At 36.3% G+C, this 22,531-nt stretch overlaps 1 protein-coding gene across 1 annotated transcript in view; it reads right to left on the bottom strand.

The window, feature by feature from the left end:
* ERICH3 (glutamate rich 3) overlaps nt 1-22,531 on the bottom strand; it is a gene marked incomplete at both ends in the record, with an annotated part of 105,212 nt that overhangs the window by 10,751 nt on the left and 71,930 nt on the right. The window contains 3 exon segments of the mRNA XM_079777824.1: nt 4,341-4,784; nt 12,985-13,221; nt 19,198-19,490. Coding sequence (XP_079633950.1) covers nt 4,341-4,784; nt 12,985-13,221; nt 19,198-19,490 — 974 coding nt within the window.

Below are 22,531 nucleotides of genomic sequence, written 5' to 3'. Positions count from 1 at the left end.
TTTTTGCCTATAGACCTATTTTAATATAATCACAGTTTTTATTCTGTCCAGATTTAAAATGATTAATTCAGCACCAGACAAGTATGATAGATAATCTTTTATATATTATCTCAGCCCCCATTGCATTTCAACCTAAGGGTTTAATCAGGAATCTAAGTAAAATATACACATTTCAATCTGCACCAACCTTCTAGTCTAATTCATGTAAGGTGTGTTTTGCAGCATAGTCATCTTAACGATCTTCATTTCAAGCATGTAACTTTGGTTCCATCTCTCTCTCCCTGAGCCATCTAACTGATGACTCAAGAAAGAACAACTAGCCATCATCTCTTTATCTGGCATCAAAATCAGTATAACACATGATGCAATCACTTCTTAGATGATTTTATCTATAATTTTCTTAGAAATGTTTATGAAGATCTTTGAGAATTTTTATGACTTCTTTTATTTTGTTATTTCAAATATTTACATATTTATTGCATCATTTCTTTTAGTATATTTTAAAAACATCAGAACCCAACCGTTATAATCTACTCATTCTTAGATTTTAATAGCATTAATCCTTCTGCATCACTCTGAATGTTTTATATAGTCTTTGTTTTGTTTTACCTACTAATTTTCCACTGTACTTCATAATATCTGCCTCTTGGACTTCATAACACAAAAATTTTATTATTTTGTGGGAGGTGGGCCATAGAACAAATATATCAGTTCTTGCACAGAAAGCAAAATTTTTTTCAGAAAATTTTCAAAGTTATAAAAAAGGCAATACAAATAATTAGCATGTTTAGTAAATAAGAATAAAGTACAATTATGTGTGTTGATATGAAAAAATACCCAAGAAAAACTGTAAGTGAAAAAATCAAGCTATAAAACAAAATATATCATGTTTTCATCTGCATATAAAAATAACATATATGTATATGTAATATGAATACATTTATTCATGTGTATATAAAGAAAATTTTCTGGAATCCTTTATAAAATCTGTTATCTACCATTAAATCTCTAACTCTTGGGAAAGAGTAGAGACTGGGCAAGTAAGACTTCAGCTTTCATTTTATTCTCATCTGTTCCGTATTTTTTAAACTTTCCAACCAATCTTTTGCAAAAAAATTTTGTTTAGCCAAAACCTTAAAATATTTATAAACTTAGATCCAGAAATTATACTTCGTGCTACCTACCCTAAGAAAATAATTAAAAATTTGAAATTACCATAAGTGGTAGTATACTAGAATACTACTAATAATAATGAAAATAGAAAAAAAAGTATAAATATCTAACAATGAAGAAATGATTAAATTATGAGAAAACCACAGGATGTAATAAGCAGCAGACATTAATCATATTCAGAAAGATTACATAGAAACATAAAAATGCTTAGGATATAAAGTTAAGAATAAAAAGTATACATTTTATAAAAATACTAGAGGCCCAGTGCACAAAATCTGTGCATGGCTAGGGTCCCTAGGCCTGGCTGGCGATCAGGGTTGATCTGTGGGGCAATTGGCGGGGTGATTGGGGGGGCCTCCCGCTGGCACCCACCTCTGCCAGTCGTTCTGCCGTTCAGTCGATTTGCATATTAGAATTTTATTATATAGGCTGTCAACATAACTTTGTAACTCTAAGTTTAGGAATAAAAAGCCTGACCAAATGTTAAAAGTGAGTTTTTGTGTGATAAGTTTATGAGTAATTTTTTTAAAACTACCTTTCCCTATTTTCTAAATGTTATGAAACTACCTTTTCCTATTTTCTAAATGTTTCTAAGCTGTTCATGAAAAATAAATACTGATAAAGGGACTCAGTACATATATTAGAGTTTAAGAAAGATAGTCACAAAACTTACAATCTAGTCTGAACCTTAATAAAAAGATAATAAAATGTTTTAAATTATAGATGTTATCAAGTCAAGAACACAGAGTTCCCATCATATTTGAGAAAAATAATAAGTGTACACACGTACACTTCACAAATCCAGAAAAAATGAAAACCTACTCTCTTCCACATGACATAATCAGTATTTCTGCTATTCTATCCATTGCTAAAATACAGCCTACATGTGTGCATCTTACTTTACAGAAAAAATGTCTACTTTTATCAATCCAGGTAAACAATCTAGTTAACTGAAGTGGAAATAAAAATAATAACGTCAATGTTACTACTTGAATTGTATTATCTTTACCTCTTTTGATCAGCAGCTTGCCAAACTGTACACATTTTCTAGATTCTATATTATACATACCTGAACTGAACAATGAAATCCAAGATCAAAGATTTGAATTATTTTATAAAAGAGTTTTAAATATCTATAATAATAAAAGCATAATATGCTAATTAGACTGGACAACTGAACGACTTTCCAGATGAAGCCGGGGCTGTGAGGGCCGAGCCCCTTGCATGGATTTTGTGCATCGGGACACTAGTAAGACTCCTAGCTTATCTATGGCAAAATCCTCTTGACAATGTTGGATACACCTGTGTTATAATCCTACGGCAGAGGTTGGCAAACTTTTTCTGTAAAGGTCCAGAGAGTGAATTCTTAGGGCTTTGTGGGCCACAGGGTCTCTGTTGCAACCACTTCGCTTTGCCCTTGTAGTGCAAAAGCTGCCATGGAGAATATGTAAATGAATGAGCATGGCTCTTTTCTAATAAAACTTAATTTGTAACACTGGCATTTGAATTTAATATAATTTTCACATTACAACATATTTTTCTTCTTTTGAATTTTTCCCCAACCATTAAAAAAAAAAAAAATTAGCTCACAGGCAATACAAAAAGAAAGGTACTAGGCCAGATTTGGCTCATGGGCTGAAGGTTGCAAACTGTTCATTCTAGAGTTTATTTTTTAACCTCTTTGAAGGTTCTCTCTTTTGCTGTATCCCACTGTCTTGGATGATTTTATCCTCCTCTATTTCACCTTCAAAATCATATTTAACCTTTGAAGGCTTCCTCAACAGGTCCTTCACAAAAACTTTGAAGGTGTCTTTAACCAAATGGGACTTCTCTTCCTTTGAAATCCCATAGCATTTGTACCTCCTCTGGTTTTACATATGGCTACTGAACTTTGTCCAGTTTCTGGGGTGCCAAGCCTTCCTTTCAACATTTTATGGGAGGAATCCTCTCTTCCATATTTTTATTGACCATGGTGCCCTGTACATAATAGAAGGTCAATAATAACGGTTGAAGTGAAAAATGACCTTGTCAATTCCTAGATGTAGGAATTGGTTTGATAACAGCTTTTAAGGCTCTAAAAGAAATATAGACATGAAAAGCATTTATAACTTTTAAGACACAGATGGGTTTTTAGTAATATTGAAATGTGAAAACAAATTCTATCTTGGAATCAAGTAGAATGCCCACCAGGTTGGCCAACGAGACAGATGAGCGAGAGCAGGGAAAGGATCGAGATGCGAGTTACTGGGCACAGGGTGCTTGCTACAGGAGAGCCAAATGTCTGGCAGACAGAATCAAACTGTTCACAGGACACAACTCAGTTTTTTCACTGTCTTCCAAAGCAGACCTTTCATGTGTCTAAGGTACTGGGACCTGATTATTCTGGGACACTCACCCTCTTCCCTGTCAAATGGAACTGTCCTACACACCCAGGAACCCCCTGGGCTAGGAAGTTACTAAGCTTCAGAGAAGCACTCAAAGTGAAGTTTGGAGGTTTCTATGAAATTTTTGTATTTTTATCTAAATCTAAATATGTTTATTGCACAGATACAATAGGACATTTTTTGAAACTGCAACAGTTCTACTTAAATTCAAATCCTAGGAATGTTTATTCACCGTCTGATCCTTACAAACTTACTTCCTCTAGCTATGATTTTGTCATCTGTAAAAAAAAAAAATGATAATGGGACCTAACTTATGGCGATTGAGCTGTTGTGAGAATTAGCTGAGTTAATATATGTAATTGCTTAGAACTGATACATAGTAAGCACTTATCATTGTTAGCTCTGGACGTCTATGAGTGCATATATAGCTAAAGACACATAGCATTGCTGGCGTTAACCTCTAAAAAGCCACACACACCCTTGTCTTCAAGACACCTGCTGGGTTTTATTTGATTCTTGAGATAGAATTACCATAGGAAGACATTTACAGAAAATAGGAAACAGGCTATATAAGAATTATCAAGTTATTTTTTAAATGCAATAGAAGGAAAACAGCAAGCTGAAAATACATGTATGATTATGTGACAAAGAGAGAAATAGAACACAGTTGAATCCCTCTGGCATTATCACAATAGTATTTCCCAAGCGTTGGCAGAATGCAGTGACCAAAATCAACTTCCATGCATGGGGACAACGGCAGGCCAACTCAATGGCCATACTTACCACCTTTCTCCACCCTACAGAGACCTGCCTTTTTGTCCTTCCCCTTAGCAGTGCTTCCTTTCCAAAGCTTATTCCTGTAATTTTCCTTTTCTTCCTTGGAAACATGTTCCTGGGACTTCTCAGATAAGCCCTCTGCAACTACTTGGGTTCCATTCTCTGTTTCTTCTTCAAGAACATTCTCCAAGCTTTCCTCTCTTGGCAGAGGCTTGATCCCCACATCTGCTTTTATGATTTTTTGATCTTCAATTTCTAAGGAATCCTCAATGGGAAGGTGTGATTTTCCTGGCTCATCATTTTCACTCAACTCCTGAGAAGATGAACTTCTGACACTTTCGTCTGCACTATCTTCAGCGTGCGTTTCCCTGTCTTCCAGTACAGATTCGTCTTCACTGCAGCTAGAGTAGGGGTGACTTCTGCATGAGGAGGATGATGCAGTTTTTATATCTACAAATAATTAAAATGGTGTGGTGTCATTGTTTTTATAAAGCAACTGGTTTAACTGTGGGAATTACATTAATAACTAACCTTACTAAGATTAGTTAATATAGTTTAGTCGATTTGATCCCCTTTCCCTATATGTTCTACATAGTTGTCATGATTAAAAAAAAAAAAACACCTATGTAATCTGTGAGTCCATGGAAGTTTTCAACAGGAAATCACATTTAACTAAAAATTAACTGTATTTTTAGAGTGTCATTTTATTGGAAAACCTTTGTAAGTATATTTTGTTATAGAAAAAACACAGTAAATTTTTGAGATGATGCCCGTGTGTGTATGTGTGTGTGTGTGTGTGTGTGTGTGTGTGTGTGTGTGTGTATGTACTAGTATGTAGAAGAAGATGTTGTATTATTTCAGGTTCCTCAGAAGCAAATGCTGAGATGAGGATTCATAGATAAGTGATATATCAAGGATATAAATGCTCCAGTAGAAGCTCTTACAGGTGTGGGGGAACAGGACAGGGAATGGAAGAAGTCAATCAAAGGACCTATTTCAAGAAACATTTAAACAGTCTTATCTCACAGGGACCTCCGAAGTCTAAATTATATTAGCATTTTTCCTCCCTCAGAGGAGGAGTTGGCTTTCATACTCTGGTCTAGTTCACTCTAGGGGGGTGCGTAAGTTCCTTGGCACTCCTAGGCTCTTTGCCTCAAGATGAAACAACTCCAATTGTCCACGGCTACCCTCTGAAGAGGGCAGAGGGTGCAGAAGCTGGGGATAGGCACACTGAATCTTTAAAAGAGATTCTAGGAGATCCAGGCAGTACATTTATGTGCTACTACAGATATGCAATCTAAAGACTTAACACAGCCACACATTAGGTTAGTAATTACTCCCCCAAAACACTTTTAAAAAATCTCCAGGAAAGTGACATACACACTGAATCTTAGTCAGGATGATGCACAGCCTAACCTACAAGTCATGGCATATGCTGCTGAGGACCAGAGAAATACAAACTTGTTTTTAACTTTTTAACCAATATATGTGTTTATAATTGTTTTTAATAGAATATATTTTTAAATGCAGTATCCTACACGTGCATGTTGCCTAGCTTTCTTATTTTCTCTTTTCTGTGTGCTCCTGACTCTTTTTTTCCCCTGTTTCTTTTATTTTTGCTTGGCAGCTACACAGATGGCTGTAGCAGTTGATGCGGAGTTTAAGGGAAGAATTGCCTGTCTTCACTCTTATCCTTTTCCCTCAGTCCCACCAGCCCCAACATCTCTCCATGACAGGTCTTAGCATTTTAAGTATAGTCTCAGAGACATATCAGAGTTTCCACAAAGATTTCGAGAGCTGCTGCACAGCAGTAAATAACAAACTCTGGAAAGCCTTTAAGCAACAGAACCCTTAAGTACAAGTCCATTTATTCTTATCTCCCAACCACCTTGACAGGTACCAGATGACCATAGTTTGTCAAAGAAATCACACACTTCAGCTTCTTATTCTTTATCTCCACTTTATGAAATCAGGATATGTCGTTTTGCGTATTAGTTCAAAAACTTTAGAGATGATGACATCCCCCTCTCTCAAGCATCTCACATTTGTTTTGTTTTCAGTAACAAAATAACTCCAGTTGGCTAGTGGTTTGATCAATGGCCTTCATTAATTGCACAATTAGCTAGGGCACAAGGTCATATTTGTTTCAAACTTCCAAAAATATTCATGTCTACATTCTCAATAGTGTCATGATGAGTTCCACTTTGGCTCTGAGAGTTGTTCACCAATAAATAAATAAAAAGAGTGCTTCTCTATATTTCTTTAGTAGCTTCTATTAATCGTTTGATTTCCAAAGGCTAACACACACTATGGTTCAATTTTGAGTCAGTCCTTTGGAGAATGAATGGCCTCAAAGTGATGAGAGCAGCTGACCTCCCATATAAACTCATTTCAGTTTTCAGATTTCTCTCTAACCTCACCATATAATTTTGCTTCACTCTCATTCTTTACTCTCATTTTCATACAGACACTGGGGCAAGACTTGGCATATGAAAAAATGCTCAAAATGTGTTAGGGCTGTGGAATTGGATTTTCAACACTAATTTTATTTATTTTCTTAGAAAAAAAGCAAGTTTTACATAAAGGAACTTTGAGGGTGTATTTGTGAATGTTTTTGTCATTCAGAGGGAACAAGTAATCTCAGAGTCATGTTGGAAATCAACTTTTCCTCCCACTTAATTCCATTTGTCTCTCCAGTGTTCCCTCCAGGTATTGATGCTGAAAGCATCTGCTCTTAGTCTTCCTGATTAAAAAAAAAATGATGTGCACATGTTGCCTGAGACCTTGGCTAAAGCCAGCAAGTGTGGTGCCCCGTTCCATGACCTAAGCAGGATCTCTGACTTGTCTCTCTCTACATTCAGTGAGTCACTAAATCCTTCACTGTCCTCTCTTTTCATGTCATTGATAACTATTCATTGATAACTTCCTTCTTCTGCATCACCACTATTTTACACAGCATAAGACAGAAAAATTTGGATCACCCAATGACATACCATACCATATATCCCAACCCAGTGGGCTCAATACTCTTCTGAGCTCTAATATGAATTATGTATCTCTTTCCCATTCCTTAGTCTAAGGGATTGACTAAGCAAAACCTACATAAATTCTACTCCTATTTTCTTCAAACTAACTATGACACATCAATTTATATTTACACTATTACTTGTATTAATACTTCTACGTTGATTATATTTATATCCATAAAAATCTGTTTATATTAGATACTGTGGTTCAGTCAATATTTTCATGTACAATAATGCTGATTAGACAAGTGCTTTGTATTCAATAAATATTGTCAAATGAATATATGCTTAATGAATATATAAATAGAAATCATGAAATTCTATCTATGAATAGTAACTAGTTATTAGTATTATGGGAGAGCATGTAGCTTCATACTGATCATTCATTACTCAATTCATCAATGAGACAAATATATACATTACTTTGTAAGAATAAATATTTACAGGTAAATGTAGACATAGCAGGAAGGAAAGAAAAAGAAAATAAGAATAAAAGTTCCTTCATCTTTACCTCTAATTTCACTTTATAAACATTAAAACAAACACTTAAAATACTGAGAATATAATAAAATCGTGTGTCACATTGTGCTACTGCCTAAGTCTTTTTACATTTATCCATTAATCTAGCCAACCAGCCTGGCATTCCATAAGATTTTATTGGGTGCCTGGGCAGTGCCTTCACTTTGAATCTCAAAGCTATAAAAAAATATTTCATGGAAAGTATTTTATATGAACTAAAAGATGCTGCTTCATTTAAATATTTATCATGGCCCTAACTGGTTTGGCTCAGTGGATAGAGCATTGGCCTGCAGACTCAAGGGTCCCAGGTTTGATTCTGGTCAAGGGCATGCACCTTGGTTGCGGGCACATACCCAGTAGGGAGTGTGCAGGAGGCAGCTGATAGATGTAAATATTTACCATGACTTCCTACTTCAACAACTGAAAAGTAAATATAGATTAAGTGTGGGGAAGCACGGGACTTGGTGGGAAAGTCTGTAAGGAGGATTCTCTGAAAGGTCGGAGGCCTCTGGGCGACCTTGCCAAAGGTGGCAGCCCCTGATTTGATTTTTCCAAACAAGTCCAAGCCCCTGGGTATTTTACCGGAATCTTTATGTTTAGACTTCAAAACATCCTTGCTTAAAGGACGCATATGTTTTCTCAAGGTTACTTACCCTGCTGATAGTATCTACTAGTTAATGTTAGTTCAAGCTGCTGTTACAGTAAAAGCCTAAGGAGGCAGGCGAATGAAGCTACTTGGTGGCTACAGCCAAGCAGTCCCTTAGCCTCTCTTTCACAGAAACATGTGTCAGAGTAATCATTCATCCGTTGTTCAGGGTCTGCTGGTCAGTCCCGGCAATTAATGAATTCTTGCCATTAAGAAAAATTAAAGTTTGACCAATCATGCAAAAATCACACATATAGACTTTGACCAAAAGGCCTCCTACAATCTTCCCTTAATATTTTCTGGCCCAACCAGCAGACATGTTACACTGAAGTTCACAGAGGGTGGTTTCATAGCATGTATAATATCAGATAGAAGGAGCAGCCTTTCCCCATATGCATCTCTTCAAGCCCATAGGCCAAGAAATGAAGAGAGAGATCCTTGCAGTCGGTAAGTCAAGTAAACAGAATATTTTTGTGACTCTGGGATTTTAAAATTCTATATGGCCTATTTCTTCAACAGACTGGAAAATGGCACAAGGGAAATGTTATCTTTTTTTTTATTAGTAAAACATATTTGCTTTAATTTTTAAGTTCTTCTCTTTGTATTCTAGGAACGAACACTGTCTCCCCACTCCCCACACTCTTCTCACATCTTTCTCATAAGGAGCTACTTAGCCTTTAGCTGTTACTCATAGGCACTATCAGCCAAACTGTCCATAAAAGGATGAAAGTATATTCTCAGTATCATGACACTGTCCCCTCAACCTTACAACATTCATTTATGACGATATGTTTTCATTTGGCGAATTAGCAGCTGGGGTTGCCAACACAAATGCAGAAAAAAAGAAGCTGTCCTTCTTTATAAACGATGGGAAGTCTCACACATCATTCCTAAAGCAGGGTCTTCTCTGAGTCAGCTCTCAGTCCCTAGCACTCTATCACTCACATCCTGTTCAGCACGGTGTATTCATCAAGGCCGGCGGCGCAATTGTTAGCTGGCAGTTTAAATGGGGCCAACTTGTCACAAGAGTGACAGCCTGGGCAATTGTTTGCCCTCTGGGAACAGGTGCAGGCAGGTTCAAATGAAACACATCCAAATACTAAGAGCAAGATTCTTAATCATGTCAATAAAAGGGATGTACTGGTGTCTGGGATTCAGTGGTCACAATATGCCTCTTACACTTTTGAAGATGAAGTGATGTCTGGCTTTTCAGTAGAGTGTTCCAAGGAATCTATCATGACATTATCATTTTTAATACATGCTACTTGTTTGCTGGATGAAATCTGTAATTCTGATATTCCACACACTAAAAGGCATGCTTTTAAATAGCATAGGGTCAGGTTATCAAAACAAAGGGATGGAAAAATAAACAAGCATGACGGTGGAAGAAAGAAAGATTAACAAACATCTTATTTCAAAATAATGTCAAAGTTTTGATGTATATACCAAAGATACAAAGGAGCTCTAAAAGTATAGCTTAAAAACATCATTATTGAAAATTAAAACAAAATTATTGGCCAATTTAATTATTGGTTCTTAAATTCCTCAACACTTATGGACTAGATTTTATACATTCTAATAGCTTTCACTACAGCTATTTAAAATATTCTATATTCTATATCTATATAATGCAGCAAAGCTTATACAAATTTTTTCAATAAAATTCCAATAATAATCATATAGCATAAATGTAAGTAGATTTTATGACACTAACAAAAGTACCTTAGTGTTCTTGGTGTTAAAAAAATTAATTGTACTTGCTTAATAGTTACAAAAGATCTTTTAGGAAATCACCTCTGTGAGCAATAACAAAGATAACAGCTTTCATTGGGTAATTAACTTAGATGTTATCAATATCTATAATTTGTGTGTTCTGAACTGGCATAATTACCTTGAGCAAAATTTAACACACACACAAAAAAAACATAAATATAAACCAAACTACTGAATGATAGAGTCTCATAAAGTAAAGACCTCAGTGAAAGCTAATGGAGTAGAAATGTGTCAGAGAAGGAGGCGTATGAGCTGGAACTGAGCAAAAGGCCTGGGAATAGATTGGGAAGTCTATCCAGAGAGGAGAAACATGAACTTGGGTAAAATTTTAAAAACCTCCATTTTCTCTGTTTAAAAATAAAACAAAACTAACAAAGGAACAAAAACAGAGACTAGAGAACAGGATTTTAAAAAAGCTCAAGATAAATGCCTCTAAAATGTTTATTCTTAAGGAAATATAATCCCTTTATTGAGGGGATTTGCTTTAATTTTGTGTAAGGGGAGATTTTCTTATTTGGAGAAACGTTATATTTGTATTTTCCAGAATTCAGGCTCTGCAGTTGGTAATGTGAGTTCTGACTGTGAGAGTTACTTAATCTCACCATTTCCAAATTTATTTGTAAAATAGAGATAAAAAGAAAGTGCCTGCTTATTGTTTGAGGTAAATCAGATGATTCATTGAAAATATTTAGCACAGTGCTTAAGCACAAAATATAATCTTAATAAATAATAACTATAGAATGCCTTTCTAAACACAAAATTCCAATTATTTATATATAAGCAGTATTCAGTGTTAAAGCTTACATATCATTGTCAGTTATTCCATAATTACACGTCTAAATGGCTTAAGTTTTCCCAAGATCCAAGTATTGCCTACACCCTCTGTTAGAACATAAAAAAAAAATATATCTTAGAAAAAAAATCTGTCTGATCCAAGAAATCAAGCTAATTATGTAGCACAAAAATAATATCAGATGACCATATATTAAATGAATGTACTGAATCTTTATGAAAGCAAAACTTGCTAATTTCCCACCATTATTGAAGAAATTAAAAAATTGAGTCCTGTATTTTGAACCAGTTATACCTATATGCAAACACAGTTTCAATCCTTTTCCAGGTGCAAGTCATTTGTATAGTTTCTTTAAAATTTGATTCAGATGACTCCACTTTTCCATGGAATTCTTTAATTTTCTCTATTTCAGACAGGACTATATACTTACCCAATATTGACATTCAAATTGAGAAAACAACTTATATTAGGCACATGTAGAAACTTAAAAGGTAAGTAGTAAGAGAATTTATAGAAAAGGTCTACTTTACAAAATGTTGTTTATAAAACAATATTCAATGTTTGACCATTAATCTGGACTGGTTCTTTCAACTGTAATAAAAATTAGAGTAAATTTTGTTTTCACGTTTATTGATAGGTAACACCATTCTAAATGTTTACATTATGTCTTACTCTTTACTTTGACTGTCAGAAAGTTTAGGATTAAATTTTTGGTTCAAGCACAGTCATAATTTCATCTGTTGTTCCTAGTAAAATTATCTTCTTTTTAACTCTAACTTCTGTTCTTTATCATCTTGTATATGTGTGCATGGAATTTTTGAATAGGCTTACTTGAATTTTTTCTTGAAGAGAGCAGAACTATAAATATTTGCTTGGGTGATTACTTGATTACTTAGTTTACTCTTATTTTATATTATCCTAATATAGTCCTTAAATTCAAAGTTTTGAGATTTTATTAGAACAAATTTTGAGAGGTGAAAACAATGAGGAAAGTGAAGAGTAACTCAAAAATTCATCATAATATGACCTCATTCTCTAGTCTAAAGTAAATGGGTTCCTTCTTTGATTGGACATAACTTCAGTGAATTAAAATCTTTAAAAGGGTCTTAAAAATTTAAGATAGTCTCATATGATGAGGGTTTCTTTCTCTAATTGAAAAGATCTGTGTTTTCCCTGAGACCATTCAGAGTTATTTTAGGCTTGAAGATTGTGTGGAGGCCACTTTTGCCAAGAGAAATAATCCTTCCATGAAACTAATATGCCATTATCATGTGTTCAAGGTAAATTGAGGAAAACAAACAAACAAACAAACAAACCCATGAACCTAAGACAGGAATCTTCAACTTTTCATTTAATTGAGTATAGGCTACTGTTCATTTCTCCAGAGCCACAAAATGGTGTGTGTGTATGTGTGTGTGTTGTATAAGGGGGGGTAGTTTAGGATAAAAAAAAATAATTTTCTAAGTAAACAGCAGATGTGTCACTATAAGCTTTACCTGACATCCAGCTGAAAAATCTTAGCAAACTAAGGAAAGAAGAAGGATTAAAGAGTCACTCCATAATTTGGATATCTACAGAAGACTGATTGATTAGCACCCTCTGGTTGGGGAAACATGCTCTAAACATTTCCTTAAAAGAAGATTATCTCATCTATAATAATAAAAGCATAATATGCTAATTAGACCGGATGACCTTCCGGACAACGCTGGGGCTGGGCTGCGAGGGAAGCCTGGGTCTCGGGTGCCAGAGGGTAGCTGGTGCTGGCAGCCAGGGGAAGGAAGGCCTACTCTTGCGTGAATTTCGTGCATTGGGCCTCTAGTTAAATATAAAGAAGAAAATTGGAATGCACACTTGTTCAACAGTCTATGTCATATGATAAACTAAACGACTTGCCTTGTTTATCTTCTTCCAATTCACTATCAGAGCATCCATCACTCTCATCTTTCACACTGTCATCAGCATCTGGTGCCTCCTGTGATGAGGTTTCACTGTCTTTTTCAGGGTCTAAATGATCTTTTTCATCGTCTGATGGTGACTTTAACATTTCATTCATTTGATCATCAGCCTGTCCTTCTTTATTAGCTTTCTCATCTTGTTTCTCCTCGTCTACTTCAAAATCTTCTTCATATTCTGAGAAAAAAAAATTCTCCACTATGAAAATGAAAATAGAATCCCTAATATTTAACTGATTTCACTTATAATATATTTTATTGATTTTTTACAGAGAGGAAGGGAGAGGGATAGAGAGAAACATCGATGAGAGAGAAAATCAATCAGCTGCCTCCTGCACACCTCCTACTGGAGATGTGCCCACAACCAAGGTACATGCCCTTGACCGGAATCGAACCTGGGACCTTTCAGTCTGTAGGCCGACGCTCTATCCACTGAGCCCAACCAGTTAGGGCTTAACTGAATTCACTTTAATGAGAACTTTGACTTGATTATCCTCTTTTCTTGGGGTCTTTCTTCACTTCTATTTCACACAATTAGTGAACATGGAAAACTAACAGTGAATGATCAAGATTGCAATCAGTTATATATAGAAGAGCACAAAAGAAATGAGGCTCCAAATGACAAGTCTGAAACCTAATAAGAGTTCATTTACAAAAGGACATCATCTAACAATAACCAAAATGGATAAGAGAAGAACTTGATAGAAAACAATAAATTAGAAATAAATTAAAAATGAAAAGAATAGGATCATAATAATGAAAGTTAATTTGCAGATCCAGTGAGGTCATATTTCATACAAAAAATGTTCAAAATATTTGGATATCAAGTTAATGAATAGTGAAGTGGAAAAATGTAATTAATCAAGTCCAAAGGCCCTGAGAAGTAACACTGTGAAAAGCACATTTTTTTTTGAGAACCAAACGGACCTCAAGAAAAGTTATTATGAAGAATTCTATACCGAGGCCGGGACTGCAATCATATGCATTATTCATCCCTACAATCAATTAAATAATTATATTCCAAGGGTAAAAATTCGTATAGCATAGAATATTACTTTTCCAGCCACTAATTTGCTTCATTCCCTGCAGCGGCGCAACAAGTCTGCAGCAGAAAAAAAAATTGTCACATCATATGAACTCCAGCTGTCCCTTGTGGTTAGAAATTTTCACCTCTCATATTTAATTGTTCCCCTTTTCTTTCACTAAAAACTAACAATCTTGGAGTAACAACATGCTGAGGATAGAGAGTAAAAGGATTTCGTGCAGAATCAATTAGGCAAATAAACAATTATCTTTAAGATGAAAATTACAGGGAAAGTAAAGGTTTCCCTATTTTGAATGTTTTAGTTATTAGGTATTCTGATTTATTTTCCAGTGGTGGGGGCCTCTCCGGTAATTGTGTGAGAGTTATCCACCCTGTCCAATGAAAGAAACTTAATTTAGAAATGCAAGCCCTATATATATATATATATATATATATATATATATATATATATATATATATAAAAACAACAACCCTGTTAATGCAAAGACTGTATGAAGGAGATGTAAGAGGAAAAGTGAAATCAGAAACTTAAATAAAAGCAAAGAGAATTCATCACAAGATTATTTTCATGAAAGAGATTTAATACGAAGAACATTAAGTGAAAATTATTATCAGTAAGAATTATAAAGCACACAAGAAGATGAAGAATTTGGTTAATATTGCACGAAGCAAACAGGAAATAGAATAAAAACAAATGAATCTTTTGATTTAAATTTTCAGGCCAAGTAATAGAATAATTCTTCACTTAGCCCAGTTAGCTATCAATCAATAAGCCTTTATATGGAAGAGGAAAACACTGGAAGATAAAACATATTACAGTAACACAACACTTACCATCAACGAATCTCCACTTTTTGTTGAGAAAATTAGACATATTTTCAGAAGAGCTACTGTACTCATAGAAGTTTTTATACATAGTCCTCAGTACTGTTTGTTTCAATATTACTGGTCTCCATTGCAATGGATTTTTATATAGGATTTGATTAATTATATGAAATAGTACAAAATGAGTGGAATGGAATCAAAGGAGAGCAGAAAGGCATTTGGAGATTGTGGAAAACTTTGTAAAAGGAGAAGTTTAGGCTAGCCACAGAATGCACACACAGGGAGAAACACACACATATATCACTTTTCAGATATTTGCTCCTGGTCACAGGATAAGCAGGGGGCCAGAGAGCACTTGCGTGAATTAGGTAATTCCACCAACAATACTAAATAGTATTAATTCCATCAATGGGGAAAGATGAGAGTTTTTGAGTCGGCAGTCACCTGTCCAAGCCCAGTTCAAACACTTAAGCAATCTGCCTCAAAAAGCTGTGGTACTAAAAGCAATCAGCCCTAGAACATGCTTAGCACAGTGCCACAGCCAGTAGGTGCCTACTCAATATTAGGCATTTAGTAGTAATAGGGATTGTGATTGGGGGATGGAGGGAGTTGGTCGCAGAACAAGAGAAATTACACACACAGTATGTGCTCTATACACTTTGAGGAAAGCACCTGATTAAAACCAGCAATGTACAAATGTCCACAATTAGAACACAATTACAGTTATGTTATTGAAGCAGAGCAGAAAATTGAAGGAATATGTAGTGACCACATGAATAGTCCCTGCCTTCTATTTTGCAGGAGCTTCTGTGTTTTTCCCCAAAGTATGAAATGTAAGGCTGCCTTGGTTTTATTTTACCCACCACTATCATCACATCTAAATATCAGCCTTCTATGAACCACATTCTCTTAGTTTTACAGATCAAAGCATGCCTCCTGTGTCATCCACTCCCGTGTTTTCAATATGAATGAACTGGTGGCATGCTTTCTGGATTCCTTTTCATGATTTCATTTTCTCCCCCATCTCATCTTCCTGCTTCCTGAGAATTTAATTAGCTTGTTGTTTACCATCCTCACTAATGAGGAAGAGAGTCAGCACGAGGTCAACATCAATCCAGCTGCAACCCTCCCTCGCTGACCTCCTCAAGCTTCTCGTGCTCTTCCCATCAGCCACTGTTCTGCAGAGAGCTGAAGCCTTGCTGCTGCTGCTGCTTTTTTCTTTTCTTTTTTTTTTTAAATGGAAATGGGCAATTAAAGTCCATTAACTAGCCAACCCAGAAGAAAAATCCTTGGAAAAGCTGTATTTTAGGCATTAACTATGCTACTCACAGCACTGGCCATGTTGGTTTGAGAGAGAATAAGTGAAGAAAACGAAAAGCCTCAACTGAACATGGCTTTAATAAAACTACAGGTCTTGAGATTTAAAAACAAATGGGAAAACATCCCATTTGTGAATCTCTCTGTTATTGATGTTGCTATAGATATTTCTAAATTCTCAGTCTAAGATAACAATAAAGACTAGAAGGGATGTGGAGAGAGAGAGGTAACTGGGCCAAAGTGTTAGAAGGGAAATCTTTTTGAAGATAGTCACATGATTTCAGTAACAAGCAAGCATAGAATCCAGTGTCCCGCCAGCCCTGGGATTACTGCCTTGGATTACTGAAACCCTTGGGCAGCAACAAGAAGCGGCGAGGAAGATACCGAGGATGCGCCTTTTCCTGATGCAGCCTCTTCACAGGCCATCCCCAGCCCAAGGCCTTCGCTCCTGCAATCCAGGCTTTGTCTTCTGCATACAAGGGGGATTCTCAGGCAGCTCCAGTTCTTTCTTTTTCTTTCTTTCTTTTTTTAATAGTTCTTTATTGTTGGAAGTATTACATATGTCACCCTTCTTCCTCCATTGACCCCCTCCAACCCACCACCGCCCACCTCCCCAGGCCTTCAGCACCCTATTGCCTATGTCCATGGGTTATGCATATGTGCATACAAGGTCTTTGGTTGATCTCTTCCCACCCACCCTCCCACCCTCCCCACCTTCCCTCTGAGATTCCCCACTTGTTCCATGCTTCCATGTCTCTGAATCCACTCCATTCATCAGTTTATTTTGTTACTTAGATTCCACATATGAGTGAGATCATGTGATATTTGTCTTTCTCTGACTGACTTATTTCACTTAGCATGATACTCTCTAGGTCCCTCCATGCTGTCTCAAAGGATAAGAGATTCTTCTTTTTTACTGCTGCATAGTATTCCATGGTGAAAATGTACCACAGCTTTTTTATCCACTCATCTACTGATGGGTATTTGGGCTGTTTCCAGGTCTTAGCTATTGTAATGGTGCTCCTATGAATATAGGGGTGCATACATTCTTTCTGATTGGTGTTTCAGGTTTCTTAGGATATAGTCCTGGAAGTGGAATCACTGGCTCAAATGGCAGTTCCATATTTAAATTTTTGAGGAAACTCCATAATGTGGTTTTAATTTGCATCTCTCTGATGATCAATGACTTTGAGAATTTTTTCATATGTCTCTTGGCCATCTGTATGTCCACTTTGGAGAAGTGTCTATTTAGGTCCTTTGCCCATTTTTTAATTGGATTGTCTTTTTTTTGTTAATTTGTACCAATTCCTTATATATTTTGGATATTAACCTGTTATCAGATGTATCATTGCCAATATGTTCTCCCATACAGTAGGCTCCCTTTTCCTTTTGTTGATGGTTTCTTTTGCTGTGCAGAAGCTTTTTATTTTGATGTAGTCCCATTTGTTTTTCTCCTTAGTTACCTTTGCCCTAGGACCATGGTCGGCAAACTGCGGCTCGCGAGCCACGTGCGGCTCTTTGGCCCTTTGAGTGTGGCTCTTCCACAAAATACCACGGCCTGGGCGAGTCTATTTTGAAGAAGTGGCGTTAGAAGTTTAAGTTAATTTCCCTTGTTAATCTCTTCTGTCAGTCTAACTTTTAAGGACCCAGCCAATGAACCTAAGATGGGTAAAGGGAAAAAGTTTTTCTTCTCCTACGGTTTGAATCCTAGTTCTGCTACTTTTTCTCACTATGTCTGAATCTCAGTTTCCCAACTTGTAAAATGAAGGCAATAATAATAATAATAATAATAATAATAACAACTACCACATGAAATGATGAGGATAAAATGACACAGTGTGTGTAAAGTGCCTGGCTCAGTGCTCACTGCCTGGCCCTTTTAGTGTTCCTATTACTACTACTTTAGTTATGTATGTGGAGACAGGGAGGGAGAGAGAGAGAGAGAGAGAGAGAGAGAGAGAGAGAGAGAGAGAGAGAAGAAAAAGAAGAGGAAGAAGGAGGAGGAGAAAGAAGTGAAGGAGCAGAAGAAAGAGAAGGAAGAGTGACAGAGGAGAGGAGAGAATAGGAAAGGGCAGGGAGGGAAGGAGAGGAGAAAAGAAGAAGGGAGGAGAAGAATAAGAAAACAAAAAGGTGAACAGTAGACTCTAGGACCCCAAGCCTATGGCAACTGTTTCTAGCTATGGAATACTCTACCTCCATACAATCATATAGATTGTGCCTACCTGATGCCATCAATAATCACCATTATCACCAAAGCAAGTACTGTGCATTCAAATACTCAACAACAACAAAAAAATAGCCATGGTCAGTGTGCTCAATGGTTAGAGCATCAGCCTGTGGACTGAAGGGTCACAGGTTTGATTCCCAGTCAAGGGCATGTACTTGGGTTGCAGGTTCATTCCCCAGCCTGGTCAGGGTGGGTGCAGGAGGCAACCAATGGATGTGTCTCTCACATCAATGTTTCTCTCTCTCTCTCTCTCTCTCTCCCTCTTTTTCTCCCTCCCTTCCTTTACCCCTTCCTCCCTTTCACTCTCTCTAAAAAATAATCAATGGAAAAATATCCTCGGGTGAGTATTAACAAACAAACAAAACCCCAAATACTAAAAAAACTAATAGGCAAAATCCTGTTTGGTTAGCATGTCTCTCTCTGCAGAATTGAATAGACTAGAGCCTCTGGCTCATGTACGCAGCAGCCCTAAACTCCCCTTCCTCTCCTCTCTCCCTCAAGCACCTGCAGCCCCTGCGGAGTTAGGCCTGCCCGCCTCTAAGGTAGGTGACACGGGGCTCCACGCAGAACAGTGGAGGAAGGTGGTCAGGGAGTCCTCACGTGTCATAGGATCACCTACATGCCAGAACAGTGACAACATTTAATGGAGAGTTTTGCAAATTTCGATAATCACATTTTAAAGACTGAGGCAAAAGAGCAACCGCAGTAACAACAGAACCCTGTGTCACCCGTTACCTTACCGTATTTAAAAATATTTTCCTGGTCATCTTCCCAAACATGTTGTTTTCCTTTACGTTCCATTTCTTCTACAGCAGTTCTTACATCTTCAACCCCTGTTTTTTCTTCCTCGGCTGAAAAAAAGACTGAAGAAGAGGTTTTGCTCCCCTCCATCTCATTCCTTCTTGGGACGATGTATGCTCTATCCTTCCTCAGTTTCCCCTCGCCCTTTGGTTCCTCTCTTTTCTCAAGACTTTTTTGTTTCCTAGGTTTTGGCGAAGTTGGTTTTTTGTCAAGGCCCATTGCAATAATGCACCTATAAAAAATATTAACATAGGATGTTTATTAACTTTTATACATAGCAGAGTGGAACTGCAAAGATTTTAAATCATATACCTCTTATTCTTGTAAGAAATATTATAAGAAATATTTTAGTAAGGTATATACCAGTAGTTAACTAAAGTAAATTCTTTTCTTTTTATTAATATTAAAATCTCACAAAGAGCACAACAAATTCTTAATAACTTAATAATAATAAACAAGAAAACAACTACTAAGAACTTCCGTCCCAAACTAAAATTAGTGCCTTAAAACATATTTTGGCCTTATAACAGAGTCATACTGTATATAATTCAAGTCCTTAAATGAGAATTATATGACAAAAGAACATCCAGGTTTGCAAGCACAGGAAAGCTGAGATAAAATATTCAGAAAAAGAAAGATGCTATTCAGTCCACGATAATTTATTATTCCAACAACACAACAACAAAAGACTTACATACCAGGTTGACTCTGAATAAATATGATTGATATTTTAAGAAACAGTCACATGTTGTTGTGCCCTTTAAATAAACACCTCAGGAACCTTCATGCTTATTTTAATAGAATTGTCATTATTGCATTTAGAATGGCCTTTTGAAACCTGTACCATAGTCCTTGGTGACTTTCACTGGATATAAGCTTTGTTCTTTAAAGATAACAATAGTTTGTAGAGGTCATAAAGTCATTCAAAGTCAAATCTGGTGAATCAAGCAGATAATCTGCATGCATTGAGACATTAAAAGTAATTTTTAAATTAGTTACAACAAGTCACATGAGTAAATTCTTCCATAGTTTTTTTCCTATCTCTCAAGTTAATTTCAAAATAAAAATTCTAATAATGATAACATATACATTAATAAAATGATGGTTATCATAATAAGATTACAGAGCCCTCCCTCTGTGCCAAGCTCTTTGCTATGTACCCTAGATATGCATTATTTTACCAGGTTTGTTACACCACAGACCAATAAATTGAGAACTATCATCACTACTTTTCAATGAGGAATTTGAGGCTTCAAAGGTTCCATGACATGCCCAAGCTCACCCTGCAGGTGAGTGACGGAGCTGGATTCCGGCTCAGGACTGTTAAACCCCATGACCTCACACTGAAGTACAAAAATATTGCTAGGTTACAGGCATAGTCCTCTCAGATGACTAGCCACACAGACAAATATTACGCTGCTGGGTTTACCACCAGGGAAAGTATTCCCACTCCCACCAGAAATTAACAGAATCTGGAGAAGTTTTCACCAAACTCTAAAGACAATCCATGACCTGGGAAAGGGGGCTGGCACTTATCAGTCCTTCTCTAGAAATACACACGTCCCTTTATCTACAGGTTACATGGCTATCTGGGAACTGAATCAAATAGAGTGGGTAGGTAAAAAATGATCAGAATGCAGTCAAGACTTGTCAGTCTAGGAAGACTAGAAATAAAAATAAAATTTGAAAATTGCCTCAAGGTGAATCACATCCAATGACAATTTCTTAAACTCAAAATTCACTGAATTCCAGCCATCTCCAGTCTAGGAATAGCATAAGAATTAATTCTCCCAACAAGCAAATATGAAAACTTAGTTATGTTACTTATCTTTTGAATATCTCCCCATAAAATAAAACTAAAAGGCTCAGTACTCAAAGTAACTATCAGGCTATAAAAAAAATGAGATAAGAATACACTTACCTCACCCATAGTAAGCATAATAAATACTTGACTTCAATGATGATGTACTTAGCACATTACTTTCCTTAAAATAAAGGTGTCATGAATCTTCACAGAATATGATTACCTGCATTGCCTTCTGTTCAAGCTGTTCTTCCCTTATCCATGGCAACACCAAATCCATTGATTTGGAGCCTCTGCTATGCTATTACTTTACGTTTATGTTGTGACTCTGTAGATGCTTTTTTGCCTCCCTACCGCATGCACAGACTTTTTATCGCCCATCTGCTTAAGGGAATTGGACAAAGTGAGTAACATCTGTGCTTTCCTCGTCACTGACTACCTAGTTGACTTCTGAGTATACTTTGAGGTGTTGATTACTAAACTCAAAGCTGTCTGCCTTCTATTTGGTTAGGCAATCCTTCTTCCGGTGTTTTGCTCTAGTAACTGAAAATAACTACCACGTCTTTTTGAACAGTTCCCATGGTTGTGGGATAAATACAACTGTTTAAACTCCACACTTTGTAAGTATCCACTGCTGAGCTTTTCTTGTTTCCTGCGAACCGTAAGCAGGTAATTCCTAATCAATATGGTATTCGAATCACCTACTGTTTTATTTTATCATAGTAAAAGTTCCAGCAACCATTACTTTTAAAATGAACTAAAATTAATTTCATTTTTAAGAAATTGAACAGCCCTTAAAATAACTAAAATTATTATTATGAACGTGACAATAAAAAAAAACAAAGATTATACAATATTATAAGTGAATCAGTCTCCTTAGGGGTAGTTCTCGATTTTCATTGGAAGTCTGCAGTATCTATACTCTCTGGCCTTAGCTCTTTTCCAATTATGTCTTCAACTCACTCCAATCAAACTAGCATTCCTACCCTCCACTGTAACTTGTCCCAAGATCAACAATAACCAACACTTTACCAGATCATGCTCAATCCTCGTTCTCCATTTACTTCATTTATCCACACATTCAGCACTGTTGGTCATGCCTTTCTTTTCAAACATTTTGTTCATTTCTAAGACATCACTCTCTAAGTTCCTTTCTAATCCCTGGCTTTCCTTCTTAGGCCTTTTGCTCTCCCTCATTTTTGAGCTGGAGTGACGTGGAGCTCATTACTCAGGTATCTTCTCTATTTGCATTCCATTCTTGAGCAATCTCATCTCATCTTATGATTTAAATGTCATTTATATGCAAACCACTCTCAAATTCATATTTCTAGCTTGGACCTCTTATTGGAACCAATAAATGTCCTAAATTTAATTTGCTCCAAACCAAAATCCCTCCATTCCACTTTCAAACGTGTCCCCACTCCCCCCGCCCCACGGTCTTCTCCATCATAGTACAGTTAACTGGACAT

Source organism: Cnephaeus nilssonii (genome assembly GCF_951640355.1).
Source record: "Cnephaeus nilssonii genome assembly, chromosome: 7".
Classification (NCBI taxonomy): Eukaryota; Metazoa; Chordata; class Mammalia; order Chiroptera; family Vespertilionidae; genus Cnephaeus; species Cnephaeus nilssonii.
The sequence above is the reverse complement of the archived record's forward strand: the minus strand, read 5'-3'. Positions and strand labels throughout refer to the sequence as shown.